The sequence below is a fragment of the Rhineura floridana genome, chromosome 7 (assembly GCF_030035675.1).
Source record: "Rhineura floridana isolate rRhiFlo1 chromosome 7, rRhiFlo1.hap2, whole genome shotgun sequence".
Classification (NCBI taxonomy): Eukaryota; Metazoa; Chordata; class Lepidosauria; order Squamata; family Rhineuridae; genus Rhineura; species Rhineura floridana.
In genome coordinates, this window is record NC_084486.1 from 2,999,084 (window position 1) to 3,024,327 (window position 25,244).

The window sequence follows — 25,244 nt, forward strand, 5'->3', positions numbered from 1 at the left end:
TAGCTTTTCAGAGGTTTGTATAGACATTTCTGTCATTAAGACATGGCTGAGTTTATGTGAATATCCGATTCTATTCTGCTGATTTTGAGTGTGGATTGTCACTGTTTCAATGGCTGGATCTGATATTGAGTAAGCCACTAGGAGACCCCATACAACAAGGTGAGAGGCAGGATATACATTTTAAAAAGGAAGGATAATCTTCCAAGTTGAGTTCCCTATTTTCCATCTACTCGATTTGCCTGAAATGTGACAGAGAAAGCCTTTTGGGGGAAGCTGGGCAACTCTGGAGTAAGTATAGGATCTTAGCTTAGATAAGACTTTTGTTGTATTCCTTTGTCTGTATTGAACCTCTCCCCTTTTGTCATGCCAATGTACCTGATATAACCCGTCTGAGGGTGTTTAGCTTGAAGGAAACAGAACGCTGCTCTCTATTGTAAATACCAGCTCATTCACTCTTAAATAAATTATCTTTATATAAATGGTGTGTATTGGATTAAAACTAAGGATTCTAAATCTAGTCCTTGGTCGCTGGATGTTACCTATTACATTTTATTAATGAGGGTTAATCCCTTGGAATGTAGTGGTTAAGGTGTTGGACTATGACCTGGGAGACCAGGGTTCAAATCCCCACACAGCCATGAAGCTCATTGGGTGACCTTGGGCCAGTCACTGCCTCTCAGCCTCATGAAAACCCTATTCACAGGGTCGCCATAAGTCAGAATCGACTTGAAGGCAGTACACACACACACAGCCTAGATTGACTCCTGCCTGCTTCCTCCAAGTTCTGTTTGCTTTTAGAGAACTTTGAGTAGTTTCACCGAGGTGGTTAACCCATGTCTGGACTGCACCGCTTTACTTGGCAGATGATCTAATGTTCTTCCATACAACTGACAACAATGATGATGATGATTCATGTACATAGAAAACTAGATGTTGAGACTGGGTCAGGCCTTGCCTTCTTCCTGAGGTGCAAGTTGTTTTTAGGAACATAGACAACTGCCTTATACAGAGTCAAACCACTGGCCCATCTAGCTCAGTATTGTCCACAGTGACAGGCAGTGGGTCTCCAGCGTTTCAGATGTGGGATATTCTCAGCCTTGCCTAGAGATGCACAGGGTTGAACATGGGACTTTCTGCATACAAAACAGATGCTCTACTACAGAGGTACAGCTCTTCATAGGGAAGAACATTCAACCATACAAGTCTCGCTTGCACTTTGAGTCCAGAAAGAGGTTTACAACCTCTTGGTTACACTAGGCCTTATACTAGGCTATGGTCTGAAGGCACATGTGGCCAGCACCCTGCTGGTCTGCTCAGTGTCTGGATGGGAGACTGCCTGGGAACCATATGTAAGTAAGCCACCTTGGGTTTCTATGATGAAAAGAAAGGCGGGAATAAATGTAATAAATAAATAAATAAATAGCCCCCCCTCTCATCGTGAAGGCCAAGCATTGGTAATTACGGCTATACTCAAAACAACTTGTTTTTAAAAATGCAAACTGCAAAACATGAAAGTATGGGCAAATAAAATACGCCATGACTCTTTGTTGTAATGGCTTTCCTCCCCTGTCTGCTGCCTTCCTTGTCTGCTTGCTTCAGATGTTTTTTGAAATCCAGATCCAAGTCCATTTTATTTTTAGCAAAATGATGACTGTGACCATGTATTTGAACAAGGATATGCACAACCCTGCTTGGGGACTTCTCGATAAAATCCTTGCCATGGATTCCCTTATCTTATCAGAAGCTGATGAAAGCACTAAGATAGCAGGGGGTGGGGTGGGGTGGGGTGACTGGGAGAGGCATTCATCAGCCCACTTTCTCTGCTCACCTTTCCCTCCAATTGCTCTTTGTGTGATAGCAAATTCACAGCTGCTTCCAAGTGATCTAGTCTAGAAGCATCACTTCTCCCTGTTGCTTGGACCTTGCTTTCCAACACCCACCACACCCTGGGAGCATTGGGAAGAACGAAATGGTGTTGTGTAAACAGAGCTGCATAATGGTCAGCGTTGTTGACACAGGCTATTTGCCCTCATCTAGGATGATCTCACAGCCTGCCCCCTTGGCTTGCTTCAGTAGCTCCTCGGGATCTGTAGCGATGTCTTTTGACTTGGGAAATAACTCCAGAGGAAACACTGTAGTCATTGTATAGCCTTGTTCTCTCCACCTCTGCGTTCAGCCAGATCTGTGATCTCTCCACATCACACACCAAGGGCACAAATTGCTCTGAAGCTTTCCTGTGGAAGCCCCACTAAAATAAAAAAGGAACTATATGAGAAGAGTGCAGTGGTACATTTGCACAGGAGAAGTTCCCAGTGGCTTGTAGCTTCAGTCAGGATTTCCATCAAGTAATGACAAGGAGCAGAAGGCCCGCTTTGGGCTCCTGCAACCCTGTACTTTGGGCAGAGTCCAGACGCCTGGCAAACGCAGAAATGATGCCAGGGTGTTCTGCAGGAGGTCTAAAATAGAATGGCAATTCTATGTTGTTCCTTTCTCTTGGTTGTATTTTTAAAAAAACTAATAAAGGCAGACACCAGGGCTCCTATACTTGAAAGAGTTTTGAATTAAAAGAGACATTTCAGCAGGTGAAGCTTTTCTGACAGGAGTCCTCTTGTTATCCTCTGTTACAACTGGTCACCCTCCCTTTCCTAGTCCTCCCAAAATAGAATTGTCATGCCAGAGCTGTTTCTTCCATGAGCCTCTAGAGGAATTGTTTGTCCCAAATGACATTTAGGGTGCATCCAGACAGAGGGAATTGGTACTGCTTATGTGTCCAATGTTTTTCACACATCGTCGAAATCAAAATGGGCAGAAGGTTGCTGCCAGCAAGGTCACCACGAAAGAAGCAACCAAAGAGAAGCTGTCTCTTTGGGATCCCCTTCTGGAGTCCTGAGAGTGAGGGCGCCCTCCTGTTTTGATTCCAACCAGGAGGAGGCTGGATAGTGGGAAGGGCATAAGGTATATGTGGCTTCCTGCACATTCTAGTCACATTCACACCATACATTTATTCCACTTTATATAGTCCTGGCTAGGAAATGTAGTTTGCAAAGGGTGCTGAGAGTTGGTAGGAGATGCCAGTTCTCCTCACAGGGCTACAATTGGCAGAATGGTTTAACAGTCAGTCCCTCTTCCACTCTGGGAAGTGTAGCTCTGCGAGGGGAATAAGAGTCTCCTAGTTGTGTTTAGGAGGAGCTGTCTGGGGAAGGATAGGCATTTGTAATGCCACCCCAATTTCAGTGATCGTGGGTAGAGGAAGACACGACCATGAGGAGATAAGCCACCATGGAAGGTGAGGATGAGGTTATTTATGGCTTGTTCCTTGCTCCCACCCCTCCCATGGGTGGATTCCTGGTTGCTTGTCTTCTATGCCCACCAGCACGTGCATGCTCTTATTTAATGCCAGATCAGTACCTAAGATCTCAGTCATTGTGGATCACAGAATCATGGAATAGTAGAGTTGGAAGGGGCCTATAAGGCCATCGAGTCCAACCTCCTGCTCAATGTTGGAGAGCCCACAACCTCTCTAGGTAATTGGTTCCATTGTTGTACTCTAATGTTTATGCAGTTTTTCTGATGTTCAGCTGAAATCTGGCTTCCTGTAACTTGAGCCCATTATTCTGTGTCCTGCACTCTGGGACGATCGAGAAGAGATCCCGGCCCTCCTCTATGCGACAACCTTTCATGTACTTGAAGAATAGTATCATATCTTCCCTCTGTCTTCTCTTCTCCAGGCCAAACATGCCCAGTTCTTTCAGTCTCTCCTCATAGGGCTTTGTTTCCAGTCCCCTGATCATCCTTGTTGGCCTCCTCTGAACCTGTTCCAGTTTGTCTGCATCCTTCTTGAAGTGGATTGTCCAGAATTGGACAATGTACTCAAGATGAGGCCTAACCAGAGCTGAATAGAGGGGAACTATTACTTCATGCGATCTGGAAACTATACTTCTGTTAATGCAGCCTATTTGCAAGGAATTTTAAATAATTATTTTGATATGGGGAAGTATGAGATCATGTGAGCTTGCACTGTCTAGTGACTCATCTGTTATATCTTTACTGATGTTTTATTTATTTTATTATTTTCTTTGCTGTATACTAATTTGCTGTCTTTTTATGAAAGGGAGGTTTATAAATATTTCAATAAATAAATAGTAAACTAAGCACTAGTTGAGATAAGGCAAAATTTGGGGAGTGCATTCCAAATGCACAAGTGTCTGAAGTAAACAAATATAACATTAGTTTTTTTCATGTACCTGCAGAAATTAGTAGGGTTGACAATAAGGGTCCATCTGCATCTGCATATGAGAAGTAGCAGCTGATGCTCTCTGTTGCATAAGGTTAAGGAGGATAGGACTAGAGGCAAAGTTAGCAAAGCAAAATACTGTGCTGCCATCTGCTGGGCAACTTTCTTTTTACATGTTATAGTATGAATATGCAGGGCTTGACCACCTGGGAGTTTAATGTGGATTTAAAACCAGAGCTTGGAAAATTACTTTTAAAAAGTAGTAAGTTATAGTTACATGGCCCAAAAAAGTAGTAATTACCATTATATTTACAATTGCTCTGAAAGTAACTGATTACTTTTACTCAAAAGTAACCACTACAATTACATTTTAGTTACTTATTAAAACAAATTGCCTACAAGGTGCTGGCCTTGGCTGCTGCACATCTAAGTAGCCTAAAACAACAGGGGCGTCACTACCGTGGTGCGGAGGGTGCGGACCGCACCCGGGTGACACCCTGGGGGGGTGACACCCAGAGCCGCCCCGCCCCGCGGCGTTGGCCAGCAAAGTAGACGAGAAGTGCTACAGGCAGGCGCAGCCAACTCCTCCTCGGAGGCAGGTGCGCGAGACCGACAGCAGGCGCCTGCTCGCTGGCGGTGAATCAGGGACGGGCCTTCCACCACCAGCCTGGAGCACGTGGTGAGTGCGTGTGTGCATGCACTCAAGACCAGCCACCCCAGTCCATGCACCTGGGACGACTCGCGCCGGAGGTCCGCACCCCCCCCCGCACTCCTGCTAGTGATGCCGCTGTAAAACAACATTAAAAATAAGAACACACACAGAGGGTAGTAGAATAATTTTTTTCTGTAAGATTAACAGAATGGCATAACAGAATCTCACATCCCCAAACGCCACACCCAGAATTGATGATACCTCAACACACATACAATTCACTTGAAATCAAATTTTACACTTGAAATGCTGCTTTTACAATACATTTCTGTTATGTCTCAAAAGAACAGGATGCTCAAAGAGCACGTCAGACAAGGAATGTCTTTTTACAGGTTACTTTGCTACCAGTACTGGCCTTCTACTGCGGCGCTTGAAGGCATGCCTGTGTTGTGCTGCACGCTTGACATGCACACATCATGCAGTTATATCCCATCAAGGACCACCCAGTTCCCTGGACGGGAAATGCTGGTCTACGAATCAGACAGAAATTTCAACCCCTCTGCTCGTCTGTGGACACTGTTGGCCAAATGTGCACGTAGAAAGGATGGCAGCTTCCAGCTCAGTAAGAAAGTGTCCAGGGAGACTGAAATACTGGTTTCTGAATGCTGCAGTTCTGACATCTGAGTTATGTCCATTTGTCGTTTTGCTTAGCTGGCGAAGACATCTAGCTGAGTTTAGTGTTCCTTTTATGTCCTTCTCTATTTTAGTTGACCATTTGACACGAGCGGTTCTTATCGGATAATCTGGTTCCACAGCCGGGAGCCAGTCAGCACGAGGGAACACATTGTCACAGCAAAGGGATGACATCAGTGGGAGGTGGTCACTCTCCGTGCGATTGCCAACAGTACAACTATATACTGAGCTCCAAAGGTCAGAAGATACAATGAGAAAATCTATGACAGATGCTCCCGATCCAGAGAGGTAGGTGAACTCACCACTTTGATTGCCGTCCACCGAGCCGTTCACCATAGCCAGATTCAAACTGTGTAGCATTTGGAGCAGACAGTAACCGGCATAGTTGCATCCTGAATCTTTGGATTGTCTAACTGGTAGATTGAGCGCTTCGTCTGCAAGTGGGGGAATTTCATGAAAATGGGCGTATAAAGCCCTATTGATCGAGCCTATTCTAGCATTGAAATTGCCAGCGATCAGCACCACTGCTTCAGGAAATAGCGAGGTCAAATTGGTGATATAGCGCTCTAGCTTAGGGACTGGCCTGTTTGTATAGAAAGTGGAAGGGCATTGCTGGCAGGTGATAGCATGTATCGCATGGGAAGATAAGCAGGTGAGTGAGGCCCTGAGGTTGTCCCTGAGATCATTAGATCATGTTGTAGTCCTGAGATATCTATAAGGGCAGAGGTGGCTTCTGGCAGGGCCTGATCCCTGTGTTTGTGTCTGGTGTTGCTGGAGAATAATTTGTTTAGGTTGGTCTGTAAGCAAAGACAGACTTACTAACCAAGGCCTGCAAGAGAAAAGTGTCATTGTCTAGGATAGACTGCACATCCTTGATGGATATGTTTGGCTGTTGGCTGGGAACTATAGGGACAACTAGTCTGAATGGTTTCCTGTACCATAGATGTTAATTTACTTAGCAATGCTAAGAAAATTGTTTTGCCGCCGCTTACTGCTTGTGAATGGTCACTGTGCTGATTTTGTATACATTTAAGTTCTAATTGAATTGTCAGACTATCTTTTGCATTTCATTGAAATTTTACTCCAACTTTTATATTTTTATCCCACCTTTTACAGCTCACACACACACTACACCTATGTGTATGCAATTGTCAACAGAGAATAACAATATACACATCTGATGAAGGGGATTCTAGTCCATGGATGCTTGTGACATAATATAATTGTTGCTAATCTTTAATGTGCTAAATAGTATGTATGGGTTTGCAGCATGAATTTATGTCTCCACTGCTGTGGAACCTCAGCCGAAGGATCTGAACAACAGTGGATATCAGAGCGCAGATGACAGCTCTGGTGTTCCTGATCCACCTCCTTGCCCGTATAAACTGAGACCAAGAAGAAATTCAACTCCTTGCCCTTATAATCTGAGGCCAAGGAAAGACATGGAAGAAAGACGACCAAAGGGGGGTGCGGGCCAACCTAACTTGCCTATCACTCTTGTTTCCTCAAGCATGCTGGAGGACCACGAAGCTTTTGAAGCAAATAGGGCATGTAAACGCTGGCTCAGTTATGATACAATGGGGGAAGAGCTTCCCTGGGTCCATCCAAAGCCCATTGACTTACTAGCTCCACTGGTTGAGCCAGGAAATGCAAGCCAGGAGAGATTAACACAAACTGAGCATGAGAAGGGCATTGCATAGGAACTCTATCTTTCCAAAGAGAGTGTTCCTGATAGTCCTCAAGAACCTGACAGACAGAATTAGTGCTAAAAAGAATTGTGAGAAGCTAATTAGCTTCCAATGGGGGAATGATGGAGGATCCCTCAAGCATCCTGGCCCCAAGCAATTTGGGCCCTTGAAAATGATGGAGGAAAAATTGATTTATTTCCCTATATTCACACACAACAGGCATTAAAAGCACGCCTGTGTGTAGAAAATGGTCAAGTTAACCTTGCTGTAAATTCCTGAGCTCTTTCGGTGCCAAGATTGGCCAGTGCATAACTGGCAGATCATTGATTTGGTATTGTTTTAAGCAAAATGCGTACAATCTTTTGATTAATATATTTGTTACTATTTGATCTTGGGAAAGCAGATTATTAGAGATTCCTGAAAAATCTTCGTAACAGAATCAAGGTAGAAAGGAGATAAAATTTGAGCTTGATACTGATTTTTACAATAGCATGATGTGTATAATTTTACTTCATAAATATAATGTGTGTTCTCGAGGTGAGAGATATTCTGAGGTGGGCTGCCTTCTTCATCCCTCTGTGTTTGATGGAGAGTGGCTGGCTCAGAATTACCCCTTTTATTTACTGAGTTCCCTAATTGCTCTTTATATTGTGTGGCTTTCAGCTACAATATGGTGATTTAAAATTATTCTTTCTCTATAGCAGTGTAATTATAAGTGGAATTTCATATAGAACTTCCAGTCACTCTAAGGAGAACCAAACTTGGTCTTGCATCATGGTATCACTTAAAATAACAGGTTGTAATGTCCTAGAGATGTCCCTGGCTAGCTTGGCTGATCAGAAGCCATGATGGAATGGAATGTATAGTACAAAATCATCAGTAATGTACGACAGTAGAATAGGGGTAATATCAGTCAAGGGGACAGATTGACATCAATCTGAGAAGACAACAAGACAATAGGATGGGAGGTATCTGCAAAATTATGAATATGCATGTATTCATTTAAATAAAGTTATCTGGTTGGTGATGTTATGTAGGAAGAAATCTTATGTGATTGGTAAACTAATGTTATATGTGTATTCAATAAGGTATAAAAGATCTGTGCAGTCCTCCAGACTTTCTGGAGAACTGACGCTGCATATGCTTGTAAAGAAATAAAGGCCTACCTTTTTGCTTTAAGCCTGTGTCTTTAAATTACTTAAAGGACCCCCAGCAAAGATCCCATAGAAGGAGAAAATAAAAAATCTCCATCAGGAAGCAAACAAAACGTTTGCCAGTGTGGCTGATGGGAGTAGTAATCTAAAATATCTGGAGAGTACCAGGTTGATGAAGGCTAGCTTGGATCATTTAGTTTAGGTCAGTGGTTCACTAACCTGTTTTACATGGACCACTTGAAAATTGCTGGGGGTTTGGCACATCGCTCAGTAAACCGTTCCTGTTCGGAGCCAATAACATTGTCAAAACATAATATGTCCGGTATTATGAAAATCATGAGGCTTAGGCCAGGGCCTTAGTAGCCTCTCTAATAAACCTGGCCCTGGTCAAAAAAGTCTTGCTCTCCATAGTAAGGGAGGCGGGAATCAAGTGTAGGGCCAAGTACAGATATTCTTGATTGTTCCACCAACTTCCCATAGTCCATCATTCTGAATGGAGCTGGTAGATCACACCTTGAGAACCTCTGGTATAGGCCCAGGACTACCCACATAAGGTATTCAAGGTATCAATGAAGATGAGGTAAGAACATTTTCAGAAATTTAGTTTTTACTGAAAATATATAACAAAATAGTAATTAAATGAATAACAATTGAAGTCTTCCCAGGAAAGGAGAGAGAAAGAGATGATAGCCTTTTGTGATGGTTCCACTATATTCTCTCACAAGTTCTAAATATCTCCATGGACCCAAAAAGGTAGAGGACCTCTGCATTAGGTGTTCCTAACGTCACTCTCAACGTCTTAGTCAGCACTGACTCCAAACTTCTGCATTCCCTCCGCCTGCTATTTGTAACCATATTAGAACTGGGGTAGGGAAATACTTTGGCCTCCAATAATTTTAGTACAGAATAAATGTGATAACCTCCATGTCCTTGCCAAAATATTAATGTTCCCTGTAATGTCCTATTATTGAAGGAATATGATATTTCCATGATGTCATAGAAGCAGAAAACACAAGACCAGGTATATTAATGAATTGCTCAACCACTTTGTGGATTTAATTCTTTGGCCAAAATTCATTGGTTTATTTCAATAGTTAATTTCTAAATGACTTAGAGGATGCTTCCAGGCTACCTGATTATTGAGTATTCATCCTGATTTGTTTGCAGGGAGATTAGATGACGTTGGCTGTTCAATGAGCATTCGTTCTGATTTGTTTGTGGGGAAGTTAGAAGACACTGCATCAAAGCAACTATTATCCTTCACTTTCCAATGCATTTTCCCAGTCTTTTCCTTATTGCAAAAAGTCCAGTATTTGGGGAAAGCAGGTTTGTTGTGCAAGACCTCCCAAACAATCATAATTGTGAGAGTCGCATTTGCCAATATGTGATTGAATCCCACCTGAAAATAGCAACAGTCTGAAAGTGCTTACTGTCTACACTATCTACAGTGTAGAGATGGCTGTTGATTAAATTCATTTTGCTGATGACTGGGGGCTGCCAGTAGATATAAGTGCCAGGTACATTGTGCCCTTTCTTCTTTTTTTGCCGGGGTGGAGTTCTGCCTGTGCCAGATAGGTTGGCACAACAGCATTCTCCATGATATCCTGATTATTGTGCTGTGCCTTTATAACAGCTTGGGACCAGTTTACTTGTGGGATCACTTTACCCCATACATGCCTACTTAACCGCTGCAATCTGTGGAACTGGCAATGTTACAGGTGCCACATAACACATTCTGCACTTGTACGAAATCAGTCTTTTAGCATGGCAGCACTTTGGATATCCCTGCCTATTGACGTGAGGCAGACACTTTCACTATACTCTTTTCGGCACCTGCTTAATACATTTGTTTAAGCAAGCCTATCCAGATGTGTAGATGTTGGTGTGTTTTAATCTCTTTTTAGTTTACTGCTGGTTTGAATAGTCATTTAAATGTTTTTAATTGTTTTTAACTGTTTTTATTGATAATTTTAATATTCCTTGTAAACTGTGTAGCAGTTTTGCAACAATCAAGTGGTATATAAATTTTGTTAAATAAAAATAAATAACTTAAAAGACAGATTGGTCAGGTTTCCATGCTCGCTGGCCTGTGGCTTCCAGCCAGCCAATCAGTTCTCCAGCTTGGTCGCCACCTCCTCTGTTCCGTCCTCTGTTTCAGAGGGAGTATGTCCCTGCTGCTTTCACTCCTCCTACCAGTTTTGTGAGAGAGAAGGAGGTGGGACAAGGGAATGAGGAGTGACAAGTAAAACAAAGCATCAGGAGGAAGAAGTGGCAAGCAACACCTCCGCCTCTTACTCCCTTGCTTGCCACCAGCAATCTCTGCATTGCCAGAGATGGGCTGCTGTGCTGAATTTCCCTGCCCCAAAATTTTCTTAAACAACCCCAATTTTAAGTACATAGTCCCCCTGCACCCCAGACGTTGGTACCTGAGAGATGAAGAGCAGCTACTCTCCAACAGGCATGCTGCAGTCCAACTGGCTCCCTGGATTATGGGTGGGTGCAAAGTCTTTTCTGCCTCTTATTATTATTGTTTATTAAATTTATATCCCTCCCTTTCTCTCAGTAGGAGCCCAAGGTGGCAAACAAAAATACTAAAAACACTACAAAACATCATAAAAACAAACCCTAAAATATATTAAAACAAAACATCTTTAAAAACATATTAGAACAAAACATCTTTACAACATTTTTTTTAAAAAGCTTTAAAAACATCTTAAAAAGCAATTCTAACACAGATGCAGACTGGGATAAGGTCTCTACTTAAAAGGCTTGTTGAAAGAGGAAGGTCTTCAGTAGGCACCGAAAAGATAACAGAGATGGCACCTGTCTAATATTTAAGGGGAGGGAATTCCACAGCGTAGGTACTACAACACTAAAGGTCTGCTTCCTATGTTGTGTGGAATGGACCTCCTGATAAGAAGATGGTATCTGCAGGAGGCCCTCACCTGCCTCTGAACCACAGCCACTTGAAGTTTCTTGGGTAAGGAGCCCCTGAGAACAGCAGTTCACCTCCACTAGCTTGCCTGCCTGTCCTTCCTTGCGCCAGTCTTCATATGCAGCATCAGCACCTCAGACAAACTCCAACAAGCCAGTGTCTTGACCAGGCAAAGATGTGCAGGAAGGGAACACTATATGCTTCTAAGCGCTGTCATGCAATCTGAAAAGCCCCACTTTCACTGCAGAAAACAATCCTTTTGCAAGATGCTGTTGTCACAAAAAATGGGGTTAATTATTTACCAAAGACCACATGTGTTGGCTGATCAGCTGATTGTAGGAGGGACCCCAATGACACACCAGTACTGAGGATTAAAAGCTTTGTTAGAATACCTGATCAAACACATCAGTGAGTGCTCCTGTGAGACACCCAGAAAGGAAAGTGTCATTGAAGCTGGATTGCTAAGTCGCTAAGCAATTGATACAAACAAGCACACAAGCTCAATTGGCCAGAAAATTCTGTAATGTGGGAAGAGACTGGAGAATGGCATGTGCATGGGGTTTCAAAAATCTGCTGATTGGTTCTATGACAGTGGCTGGATTTGGGGTGCTTTTATATCCAAAAGTTCTTTAGAAGTCTTCACTGGGCTGAATGGCAAGAGCACACATGGATGCTTTCAGTTCCTTCCCACCAGACAAAGGATGGTTAAAAAAAAAACATGAACTGAGCAACAATAACACCCTGACTCCTATCCATATCAAATATGGAGACTGTGTTACTCCTGGGTTATTGATGCGTCTGATATGGGGAGCATCTTGTTCTTCCTGACATCCATCATTGGGGCCCAGGCTAATCTGTCACACTGTACTTTTGCATCCTCTGTCTTACTGGTCTGGCCTTCACACTCCACCATTTGCTCTCCACAGTCTTGGCCTGATACCTAGAAAGAATTCCATTCACTCCCACACTCACACTTTCTATTAAGATAAGCAACTACTTCTAATATGCATGATAAACAGACTTAGGCACATGTAGATGCAATTATATAGTGAACATCTCTACGAATGAATATAATGTATAGGATAAGCTTTTCTGTCACAGATGCATTTAATGCTGTCGAATATGAGCAAGAGAGGGGAAGGCTGAACATGCACAGGTGGACAAGGCACTACAGATGAATAGAACAGGATAAGGCATAGGTATATGGGGACAGATATGGCAACAGTGAATTATGTTTGTCTCGCTATCAATTCTTAACACCAAAAATCTAGTTATATCCTGTTGAAGATATCCTTGAGCAGTCATTTCAGGAAGATGTAGCGCAGGGGTGGGGAACCTCAGCCTGGAGGCCAAATGTGGCCCTCTACTTGGCCGTTGAAGATCTCCCCAGGACACACTCCTTGCCAACCCTGTTCCATACCCTCCTTGAGTGCTCTTGCCTAGCTGGAATGTCTCCTTGCACTGTGATAATGTCTCTTGCTTGCCGAGAGAGTGATAGTGTGTGTGGAAACCTCTGACTTGCATGGCTGGAAGGTAGCCCTACCATCCAGGGTCAGAGTCATATCTTTTGTCACTTTTGTGACTGGCTCTACCCACCAGAGGCATATACCCACCAGACGAAGGGGGAGTTTGATCAGGGAGTGGAGTGAGGACAAGGCTCCTTGGGGAGTTGGAGGAAGGGAGACAAGCAGGGAGGGTTCTGGCAGTCCTCAATCTCCCCTGCCCGGCATTTCCACTGAGGCAGCTCCTGCCCCACCTGTGCGTCCAAAGCCTGAGCAGTTGGGAAGCGACTCTCTGATTGCGCCATCTACTCCTGTGCAGGAATCCCCACCAGACACTTCAAATGCTTCCAGCCAATCAGCATCCCGCTTCCAGAGACCGGGCTGTCACCTAGCGAAGCCCTGCTGTTGGATGGGCCATCTGACACTTGCCCCCCTCGCCCCTGTGAGGAGGCATGAGAAGAGAGACTTTCAGAGGGTGGAACTTATGCGTGAAAACCTTCCCTACTTAAGCAGGTGTCTCCCAAGGCACACGTGCTGAGTCAACTCTCCCCAAACACTGCAGAGACTGCTTAGCTAGGCTAGTTAGGGAAAGTAGTGAGTCAGAGTAGACAGGCATATGAAGTGCACCGCTTTGGATGTAACTATAACTGTAATAAAAAGGGGGAAAGACATCACCTTGCCTCAGTCTGAATCCTTTGCCTTTGGGCAGGACACATGTGGCCTTTGGGCTGAAAATGCTGTCCAACCCTTCATTGAAAGCGATGAAGACTAGTGACTGGATTCTACCAATGCATGTGCATTTTTCTACTTAAATTAGACACTGGAGCTCAGATGAATATTTTATGCGAACAGAAATATTAGAGAGGCCAGGACTGGGACCAACGTAAATAAAACATCATGGTATGATGCATTTCTAGTTTCAAGTACAAAAATGCAATGCATAGGTTCATTATCGAATCCCAATGATATGACACCTATTTGTGGCTTAACAGCTTGTGAAAAATGTGGCATAATGTGTGTTTGCATTATGTTTGGAAAAAAACAGGGCCATACTAGTAAAAAATATGGAGTGCTCACAAAGGAATATCAGGATTTCTTTGCAGGGCTTAGCTGCTTGCTAGGTTTATCCAGAAAAATCAGGTGGCTCCTCCAGATATCCCACTGCTGCAAAAAAGTGCCATTTGGGGATAAACTAGTGAGGATGAAAGACTTGCAAGTAATCCATAATAAAAATAACCAATAATAATAATGCAATAGACTGGGTAAGTCCTCACTATTTGTGGAGAAACTAATAATGTGTATGCTTAGATCCAAAGGACCTCAATAAGGCAATCAATGGAAAGCATTTCAAACTGCCAGACAGTCAGTGAGAGGATAATGGCCAACCACAAAAGGGGACATCAGACTCCCATGATGAACTAGTATTGAAGGTGAAACATGGAACCAGGAAGCCAATCTTTCAATGAATAGTATAAAAATAATGGTCTTGAACAGCTGATATTTTCTTCTCAACAATGTAAATATTATTATTAGTATGCATTATTTTTTGTTATTGTTTAATAGTTAAGGGGGAATGTGTAGTGACAGGTTATAATTTAGAGGCATTACACTAATTAACTATATTAAGAAAATGGTAATTTGGAGAGGTGCCCAAGAAGAGCTATTAGGGCAGAAAAAAGGTTGCTGTGCAAACTACTGAGACATTCTGCAGTTTAAATTCTGCAATTTAAATTTGTGTTTTTTGCCTGTCCTAGTTTCTATTAGGCATACTTATGGCCACCAAAACATCACAACCTCTCTGATCGTCCCTTTCAATATGGAATGGGAACAGCTGTGGAGTGAAGGCCAGTTATGCATTGCCAAAAAGAGGATATAATCACCAAAACAAGGGGAACAATTTGCAATTTATATACGTGTGTGCAAATTTAGACATAATAATTCACTAATAGGCAAAAAAGCTTGGTGTTTAAACCACAGATATTTCTATCAAACTTTAAAAAGGAGGGAAATTGGGCAGTTATAGTGAATGCACCAGGGGAGCAGGAGACCCATCCTCCTCTCTGAGATATTGTACTGGCCCTACACATTTGTAAAAATGCAAACACAATTTGGGTTGGTCTTCTACAGTCCAATCCACTTCCTGTGTATGTTGGAGGAATTTGGTAACGTGCCTTTGTGGAGGAGGGGGAGGGAAACAGTTACTAAACTGTTTAAAGTGCTAGAAGCCTCCTCTCTTCCAAAGAAGATTGAGAGAAGATATCCTGTTTCACAACCCCTCTCTAGAGAGGATGTCACAGTTGGGTGCCTCCAGAGAGAATGACAAAGTTGTTTTGACTTGTCCATCATCTTCTAGGTCTTCCTTCTCTTTACCAACGATCACCCCATTACAACATCACACCTCGGAGCGGCCAATACCTTGGCCTCCTGTTTCCAATAATATTGTACTTGAGCAGATGCGAACTACTGCTTCTACACAGAGCTTGGAAAAGTTACTTTTTTAAACTACAATTCCCATCAGCCCAAGCCAGCATGGTCACTGGATTGGGCTGATGGGAATTGTAGTTCAAAAAAGTAACTTTTCCAAGCTCTGCTCCTACATGGCGCTTAATTCTTAATCGCCGGAAGCTGGTGCTATTAAATTACCCTAAACCTTGGGGATGTATTACTCAAAAAGATCGTAAAACTCACCTCTTGGGAATTCTCGGAAGTGTTTGGCCGGGTTTTTTCCTTCCTGAGGACATAGATCATGCGGAATATCTTTATTATAATTTGACTACAGCTCATACTGTTGTGTCTTTTAATTCACATGAAAAAGCTGGGTGGCTACTCCAACATAAACGGTCTTTGGAATTACTTGATATAGAAATTATGAGATTTTTTGAAAATATAGCCCCTGCGCAGCCCCTTGTTAGTGGCATTTGTAAGACAACTCAGCGGCTACCAATAACGTCAGAACCAGCTGTTGTTTGGGATTTAATTGACCTGGATTCCGTACATGATGCTTTTTATCCTCTGGGCTTTCAATCTCAGTCATCGAACCCTAGGAATGATAAATCTGGGGAGGATCTTTGTTCATTGAACCTGACACTGCCTGTAATTAATGATCATATTACTGTTTTATCCACAGCAGATATTAACTTTAATGATGAAGCAGATTCTCCTCAAAAGGCTTGTTCCATTGGAGGTTTTTCTTTAAACCCTAAACAAATACACCTTTCGAATGTATGCTGTTTGGACCCTAGTTTAGAACAAATTGAAGTTTTGCCAGACGAATCTCCTATGATTATTAATACCAGATTAATGCCAGATCTAGCGCCCCTAAGTTTTGCCTCAGTGGCTCGATTGACAAAACCTTGACTACAAGTAACCCCTGAGAACAATGGAAAACAACCATCTATATGGGTGAATGAGAAATTAACAGAGGGGTTTCAGGGGGCGGCAATTGATGTTTTGGAGGGGCGAGGGAGATACGGTCCTGGGAGACAACTATTTAATCGAACTAAGGGGAAATCCAGTAGAATATTGATAACCCCTAAGCTGTCTCCCAACTCAGATAACCTGGATAGCCTTGGTGGCACTTCCCCCGGGCTGAAAATGCTGCTTATGAACGCCAGGTCAGTGAATGGTAAATCTAATGCTATTCAGGAATTGATTCTGGATGAGCATGCTGACCTGGCGTGTATTACAGAGACCTGGTTGGATGAAGCTGGGGGGGTTAATCTCTCTCAGCTTTGTCCTCCTGGTTTCTCTGTTCATCAGCAGCCCAGACCTGGGGGACGGGGAGGTGGAGTCGCAGTGGTTTTTCGAAATACCATCCACCTAGCCAGGCATCCCCTCCCACAGTCCTCAGGGTTCGAATGCGTTTATTTGAAAGTGGGTGCCTGGGACAGAATAGGGATTCTGTTGGTGTACCGCCCACCCCGCTGCCCAACTCTCTCCCTTCCTGAGCTTACTACAGTAGTTTCAGGTTTGATATTGGAGTCCCCAAGGCTTGTTGTCTTGGGTGACTTCAATGTCCATGCCGATGTTGCCCTTACTGGAGTGGCTCAGGATTTCATGGCCGCCATGACAACCATGGGTCTGTCCCAAATAATATCTGGCCCCACTCACACTGCTGGTCATACTTTGGACCTTGTTTTCTGTATTGGACGGGATGTTGGTGATCTTGGTGTGGAGGAACTTTCATTAGTTCCATTGTCATGGACAGATCACTACCTGGTTAGGTTCAAACTCACTGCGACTCAGAACCTCTGCAGGGGTGGGGGACCGATTAGAATGGTCCGCCCCAGGAGACTGATGGATCCAAATGGTTTTCTGACGGCTCTTGGGGATTTTCCTGTCACCTCGGCAGGTGATTCTGTCGAAGCCTTGGTTGACCTTTGGAATGAGGAAATGACCAGGGCGGTGGACACAATCGCTCCTAAGCGTCCCCTTTCGCGAATTGGAACCAAGCCTTCTCCTTGGTTTACTGAAGACTTGTTGGCGATGAAACGCGAAAGACGGAGACTAGAGCGACGCTGGTGGAAAACTCGGAGCAAATCTGATCGAACACGGGCTAGAGTCTATTTAAAGACTTATTCCGTGGCAGTGCGGGCTCAAAAGAAATCTTTCTTCTCTGCCTCCATTGCATCTGCTGGATCTCATCCGGCGGAATTGTTTCGAGTGGTCAGGGGTCTCTTAAGTTCTGACCCCCATGAACTCGATGCTGACCACTCAGCAACCCGCTGTCACGAATTTGCACGATACTTCGCAGATAAAATTGCTCGGATTCATTCTGACTTGGACGCCAAACTTGATACAGTCTTGGTGGATGTAACTTTGGCCTCTGCTTGCTTAATTAAAATGGATTCCTTTCAGCTTGTTCAACCCGAGGATGTGGACAAAATCCTTGGAGTGGCGCGCCCAACCACCTGTATGTTGGATCCCTGCCCTTCTTGGCTTATAACAAATGCCAGAAGGGGATTGGTTGAGTGGGCCAGGGAAGTGATTAATGCCTCATTACAACAAGGCAGAATGCCTCCTAGTTTAAAGGAGGCAGTGATTAGACCATTGTTGAAAAAATCCTCCCTCAACCCCTCATTATTAAGTAATTATTGCCCAGTTTCCAACATTCCTTTCTTGGGCAAGATAATAGAACGAGTGGTAGCCGCCCAGCTCCAGTGTTTTTTGGATGAGACGGACTATCTTGATCCATTTCAATCTGGCTTCAGGCCCGGCTATGGAACTGAGACAGCTTTGGTCGCCTTGGTAGATGACCTCTGCAGGGAACTGGACAGGGGGAGTGTGTCCCTGTTAGTTTTACTGGATCTCTCAGCTGCTTTCGATACCATCGACCATGGTATCCTGCTGGGTCGCCTATCTGGGATGGGACTTGGAGGCACGGTGTTACAATGGCTTCGATCCTTCTTAGAGGGACGGACCCAGAGGGTGGTTATGGGGGATGCCTGCTCGACCCCTTGGCCTTTGACCTATGGGGTCCCCCAGGGTTCAGTTCTGTCCCCCATGTTATTTAATATCTATATGAAACCGCTGGGAGAGGTTATCCAGAGTTTTGGGGTTCGGTGCCACCAATATGCCGATGACACCCAGCTCTATTTCTCCTTTCCACCTAATGATACCAAGGAAGCTGTCCAGGTTCTAAACCGATGCCTGGTATCAGTGATGGACTGAACAAGCTGAAACTAAATCCCGACAAGACAGAGGTGCTCCTTATCAGTCGTAAGACAGATCAGGGAATAGGGATTCAACTTGTGCTGGATGGGGTAACACTCCGCCTGAAATCACAGGTTCGCAGTCTGGGAGTACTCCTGGACTCGGCTTTGAGCCTGGAGGCCCAGGTCTCTGCTGTGGCCGGGAGTGCTTTTGCTCAACTGAGATTAGTTCGCCAGTTGCACCTGTTCCTTGACGTGCCAGACTTGATTACGGTGACACATGCATTAGTTACATCCCGACTAGACTACTGTAATGCGCTCTACATGGGGCTGCCTTTGAAGACTGCTCAGAAACTTAAATTGGTACAAAGAGCTGCTGCCAGAATGTTAACTGGAGCTGGGCCCCGAGAACATACAACTCCTCTGTTATACCAGCACCACTGGCTGCCAGTTTGTTTCCAGGCACAATTCGAAGTACTGGTTTTGACCTATAAAGCCTTATACGGTTTAGGTCCAGGTTATCTGTTAGATCGTGTCTCCCTCTATGAACCTATCCGGACTCTAAGATCATCTGATGAGACCTTACTCACTATTCCATCTTTTCCGCAAGTTCTTCTTCCGAAAACACAGAATAGGGCTTTTTCGCTGGCTGCCCCCAGATTGTGGAACTCCCTCCCCAGTGAGGTTCGTTTGGCCCCTTAGCTTTTGTCTTTTCGTGCCCAGGTGAAGACTGTTTTATTTAGACAAGCTTTTAACTGAAATTGATAAATATTTATTTTTTATTTTTTTAGTCATTTTAAATGTCTTAATCTGTATGATTAGTGTTTTAATTGTTTATGGTTCTTAATTGTAAGCCGCCCTGAGTTCTACGGAAGTAGGGCGGGGTATAAATATTATAAATAAATAAATAAGTAAGTAATAAGATGGAGAGGAGGAGGGATTTGGGACATTGGGTAGAGGGAAAGCCCCTTTCCTTTCAGAGTTTCCACTAGGGTTGTCAGGTCTCCGGTTTTTGCCTGGAGACTCAGTTTTTTTGGAGGATTCTTTCTGGATCTCCAAGTGAGTCACCCAAACCTCCAGACTTTTAGCTTTCATTTTACAAAAATTAAGTTCCTAGGTGGTCTGCTTCAAGAGATATACACCAAAATGTCAGCCACCTCTGCCCCCCCCCTGCAATTTCTGTTAGTACTGGCTGCTCTAATCCCCACCCTTTCAGGATTTTAGCTAATAAGTAAAGTCAGGGTTGGAATTTGTTGACCTCCAGGCAATAGCTAGAACCCATTGCTTGTCTGCACAACAGGAATTGAGTAAATTTATAGCTTTCTGCAACAGCAAAAGTACTTTCTCTGTGCAGGAGATCTAGAATAATAATAATAATAATAATAATAATAATAATAATAATAATAATAATAATTTAATTTTTGTGTCGCCTATCTGGCCAAAGCCACTCTAGGCGACGTACACAATTAAATTCCAGTAAAATACAATTTAAAATACGATTTAAAATACATAGCAATACAATACAGTCGACAATAAAGGATAAATTACAGCATAAAACAGTATGTAAACAATGGACGTTCAGTAATAGTGATAAAAGCTTAGCCCACCCCGGAGGTCCCGAAGGCCTGTCCAAAGAGCCAGGTTTTTAATGCTCGGCGGAATGCATCCAGGGAAGGGGCATGTCGAAGATCGAACGGGAGGGAGTTCCAGAGAGTGGGGGCCACCACTGAAAATGCCCTCTCCCTAGTTCCCACCAACCTAGCTGTTTTCGTTGGTGGTACTGAGAGAAGGTCCTGCGTGGCTGATCTAGTCAGGCAGCTAAATTGGTGGTACTGGAGGTGCTCCTTCAGGTAAACTGGGCCGAGACCATATAGGGCTTTAAAGGTTAATACCAACACCTTGAATTGGGCCCGGAAAGCAACTGGAAGCCAGTGTAGATGAACTAACACCGGCGTAATGTGATCACGGCGGCGGCTATTTGTAAGCAGACGGGCCGCCGCATTTTGTACCAGCTGTAATTTCTGGGTCGTTTTCAAGGGTAGCCCCACGTAGAGCGCATTGCAGTAGTCCAGTCAAGAGGTGACCAGGGCATGCACTACCAGTGGGAGCTGATGAGCAGGGAGGTAGGGTTGCAGCCTCCGTATCAGGTGTAGCTGATACCAAGCTGCCCGGCTCACTGCCGAAATCTGAGCCTCCATGGACAGCTTGGAATCAAGAATAACCCCGAGGCTGCGGACCTGATCCTTCAGGGGCAATCTTACCCCATTGAGTTCCAGGTCAACAATACCCAACTTTCCCCTGTCACCCACAAGCAGTACCTCGGTTTTATCAGGATTGAGCTTCAGCCTGTTTCTTCCCATCCATCCACTCACGGATTCCAGGCACTTTAGAACAGAAAATTACAGCAGGATCTTGGTAGGCATGCACAGTAAACAATTTCAGTTATAATTATAATAAAAGTGTACAAGCAGGATTAATTACTTGTAAAAAAACAGCATATTATACCTTTTATCTTTCAAATAATTTTTGAACAGAAAAAAAATTGTACATGGTGCAGCTTACGATGCCATTATAATATTATACCTTTCTAATCATAAAGAATCAAACAAGTTTAAATTTTCCTGGGCTGTTGAAGAGGGCAGTTTCAAAACATAGCCTGTTTTGAAAACCTTTGGAAACCTTCCCAATATGAAGCTTTAATCCTATACTCACTTTTCTTGGAGGAAAACTGAAAAGTTAACCCCACATACCTAGAAGTAAACTCCATTGAATTCAGTAGGACTTACTTCTGAGTAGACACTCAGAAGTGTCTGAGTGTGTGCTGTAAATCTATGGGACTTTTGAGTTAACATAGCAAAGGATTGTGTTGTAAACCTTTCTCTCCCCCTCAAATCCTTTTTTAAGCAATTAGGCAAGGCTTACATAGGTGTCATTGCTTTTATTTGGTAGGAAACTAATACTTATTTTTTTTTAAAAAAAGTTCTGGTTTTGACAATTAACTATTATATGGGGTTGATGCATTTTTACATCTCCAGTGTGTGTGTGTATATGGAGTATTTCCAACAACCCTGTGAGGTGGGGTTGCCGATTGGAAACCAAGGCAGCTCACAACAAGAAATAAATCCATTTAAAATCCAATAATCACAAAAACAAGTATAAAACCGTTGCAAAACATCTTAAAGTGGCATGATTTTGAATTTGGAGTTGGGTGAGTGAAGTTCCTTATCACTCCAGGTTGCAGTCCTGTCACGCTTTCCTGTTTGAGTAAGCCCCACTGAATACACTGGGACTCGCTTCTGAGTAAACATATGTAGGATTGCACTATAAATATCTTTACAGGTTGTGTATATAATAAACATCTTTGACATTCATGCTTATAAATATTTCTTCATACTGTGTCTCAATATGTATCTGACTTCACACTATGGTTGTACATTATTATTCCCTCTACATTTTAAGTGTGCTCTTCTTCCTTGGGGTGGTCATGGTCCCCCTCGGTTGTTTTCACCCTGAGGGGCAGATTAGGCTGAGAGATTGTGAGTAGCTCATGGTTACCCAGTAAACTTTGTAGCTGATTTCCATTTTAAAAATTAATTAAAACAATTTCTATGCAGGCAAAGTTTATAAGTAATGCAGATCCATTTAATAAATTTAAAGCACATCCTACTCACATTTAAAGCTGGGAAGTGTAGTTTCCCTCCCATAGTTACAGTTCCCATCACCCTTAACAAGCTACAGTTCCCATGATTCTGTGGTGGGATTCATGTGCTTCAAAGGTGCATTGGCTGTGCTTTAAATGCATGGTGTAGATCTGCCTCAGGTATGCTGTGCATTCATTAGTGAATTGAAAAGAACAATTTTAAAAGGTAATTCTGTAAATAGGTGAAGGGCTACAGCTCAGTGGTAGGGGACATGCTTTGCATGCAAAGGTTCAAAATCCAATCTCTGGAAAAGACTATTTACCTGTCATCCTGGAGAGCGAATGCTAGTCCATGTCATCAGTATTGAGCTAGATGGTACTAAATAGCCTGAGTCGATATAAGGCAGTTTTCTTTGTTTCTAAAAGAGGAAAGAGACCCAAGGGCCACAGTGACACTGACATTTATTTATGTATTTTATTTACAACATGCACATACTGCTGTATTGGAAAAAACCTCCAAGCAGTTTACAGAAGGAATTAAAACAGTAAAATTATTGGTAAAAACAGGTATTTAAAAACATTCAAAATAATAAAATCAACAATGAGTTAAAAACATCTGTTAAAAACATATAAAAAGCATATTATACCTGTCTGGAATGTCCTGCCCCTGCCTTTTAATGTGGCTGCTCCAAACGTCTTTACGAACTTGACCCTTCACCCTGCAGAGAGAGGTTTCAGAAATAAGTAAGAGTTAAGAAGATTCTCTACCTTTCCTGCCTACCCTATGGGCTGCTATAAACTCACTTTGACAGCCAAACCAATTCCAGTTAGTAATAATTGACAGAGAGAAAACACACGTGGTTTGGTCTATGGATATCTTTGCAGAGGATCCTTACCAACAGCACAGGCCTAACCCATATCTACTCAGAAATAAGTCCTGTTGAGTTCTATGGGGCTTAGTAAGTATGTTTAGAATGGCAGCCTTCAGGGTCACCATCTTTATTACTGAGTGCTCCCATCTAACGTCTCCACAACACTAGGCTCCCTTCGTACAATGGCCTTCTGGTGACTGGCCTGAGGGCATTTAAATCCTTCTTGCCAGAAGCAAGTAGGTTATATTGAATGTTCCATACCCAGGCCCCTTAAGCAGGTGAGAAGGAATTTTCCTGTCACTTCAACTGGACCTAGGAATACCCTCTTTTAGCTAAGATTTGTATCTTAATTTCCAATCAGGTTTTTTTTGTTGGAATGGTATGCTCCAAGAAACTGTGGTTGATGCTTAATGTATCATGCTTAATGACATCACTAGGGCCTGCCTCCAAAACTTTAGGTTTTGGGATCCTTCTAACCTGACAACCCTAGTTTCTGCCACCTTTTTATTCTATAGCAGTCTCCCATCCAAATTTAAACCAAAGTCAACCCTGCTTAGCAAATGAACTACATTGCCCCCAAGCCAAACAGTTGTTAGTCAGGTTTTTAGAATGCTGGCAGTTGGTTCCTTGCATGCATGCAGTATATCATAGACTCCAATGTTAATTTTCTTAAATTATTTAAAAATCAGCCATGCTTTTTTTAAAAAAAAACTTTTAAACTCTGGAAGATGAAGCTCAGAGTATGGAGCAAGGTTAGAAATAAGATTATAGGTACTCTATGAACATGTCTGATTTTTAATGAATTTCAACAATCTTGTCACAACACTTCAGAAACAAGTCCACCAGCCTTCTGAATTTTTTTACTACCATTTTTCATTTTAACCTGTGAATTCTCTTGGAGTTTTTTTGTATCGCTATGAAAACTTTCAGGGTTGTAGAGCAAGCGATTCTTATTCCAGCACTATAAATAAGTCTTGTAAGTTTTTTTTCTTCAGATGTGGTTATGGGAAGTAACAGAATGGTTGGGGGGATTTTCAATTCAACATGGTGGAATGCAAGAAAACCATACTAGCTATAGTGTACAGCCATGACAACAGCTGTATAATAACTGTAATTTAAACAGAAATATTTTTGAAAATTACTAGAGTTGAAAACAAGACTGTGACCAGGTGACCTGTGTACCTGCCTGCTTAGTCTGCTGCCCAGGTGCTGCTAACTGTTGATGGGCAACTTCAAGGCCCTTTCTGCTCTTTCTTCCTATGGTTCTTTAAACCACACTTGGACTGGACAGTCCTTCAAAGAGAGGACACCTTCAGACAGAGGCCTTCAAACAGAGGACTGTCCTCTGTAAAATAGGACACAGCCACCTTCAGTGAAAGTCCTCCATGCATTCACTGAACAAAATGGCCCTTGGTGAAGTTGCTAAGGATTGGACTGAACTGGACATTGACTCAAGTGTTGATTTTCTCTACAAATGTAAATAGTATACTAAGAAATCTTTGATCTCTGAAGCTGCAATTTTAACTTTAAAGATCAGGTTTTGATTTCAGCTTCCCAGATGCTAGCAGAATAGAAATCAATGCATCTAATGTGTGCTATCACTGACCTTTGACCATTTTTGTTACCTGAGTTTCTGTGGAACAGTCAGCTCCTTCTTTGCTTGAAACAGCATCCTTGAACTGTTTGGATTGTTTAACTCAATGCCTTGATTTGTGCATGATGCACCTTGTTTGAACTTGCTCCCTGCCTGAGATAAAAGACATGGGTTAATGTTGCTAAGAATAGCGTGCCTTAGTACATAGAGGACCATGCCTGAGAGTAGGGATTGTGGCGGGAGATGAATGGAATATGGTGTGTACTTTGCTGGGGGAGGGAGGAAAACAGCATCAAAAGAACAGAAAAAAGTCAAAAAGACAGTTTTATTCTATACCGGAAATTATATTAAAGAGAAGTAAATAACTAAGTGCATCCTAATCATGTCTACTCAGAAATAAGTCCTATTGAACTGAATGCAGCTTACTCCCAGATTAGTGGGGTTAGGTGCAGCCTAAGAGAAGTAAATATCACAACTGTTAATTGCCCTAGAAGAGTATTCATATTGAAATATGCTGGCATTTTGAATAAATTTACCTGCTGTCTAGAACTAACCACAGACTTCCAGCCTCTGTGCTTAGAGGGGATGGTCGCAGGACCAACCAGGGCAACCTGGAGGAAAGGAGGAAG

At 43.0% G+C, this 25,244-nt stretch overlaps 1 protein-coding gene across 3 annotated transcripts in view; it reads left to right on the forward strand.

Moving 5' to 3' along the window:
* PKD2L1 (polycystin 2 like 1, transient receptor potential cation channel) overlaps positions 1–25,244 on the forward strand; it is a 93,506-nt gene that overhangs the window by 4,365 nt on the left and 63,897 nt on the right. For 2 of the 3 annotated variants that reach the window (XM_061634669.1, XM_061634671.1), the window contains exon 2: positions 5,654–5,867. The exons of the other annotated variant lie outside the window; for it this stretch is intronic. Coding sequence is in view for 1 of the 2 variants with exons in the window: in XM_061634671.1 (XP_061490655.1) it covers positions 5,849–5,867 (19 nt within the window). In the remaining variant the exon portion in view is untranslated. The remainder of the gene's footprint in view (positions 1–5,653; positions 5,868–25,244) is intronic. 3 annotated transcript variants of the gene reach the window in all.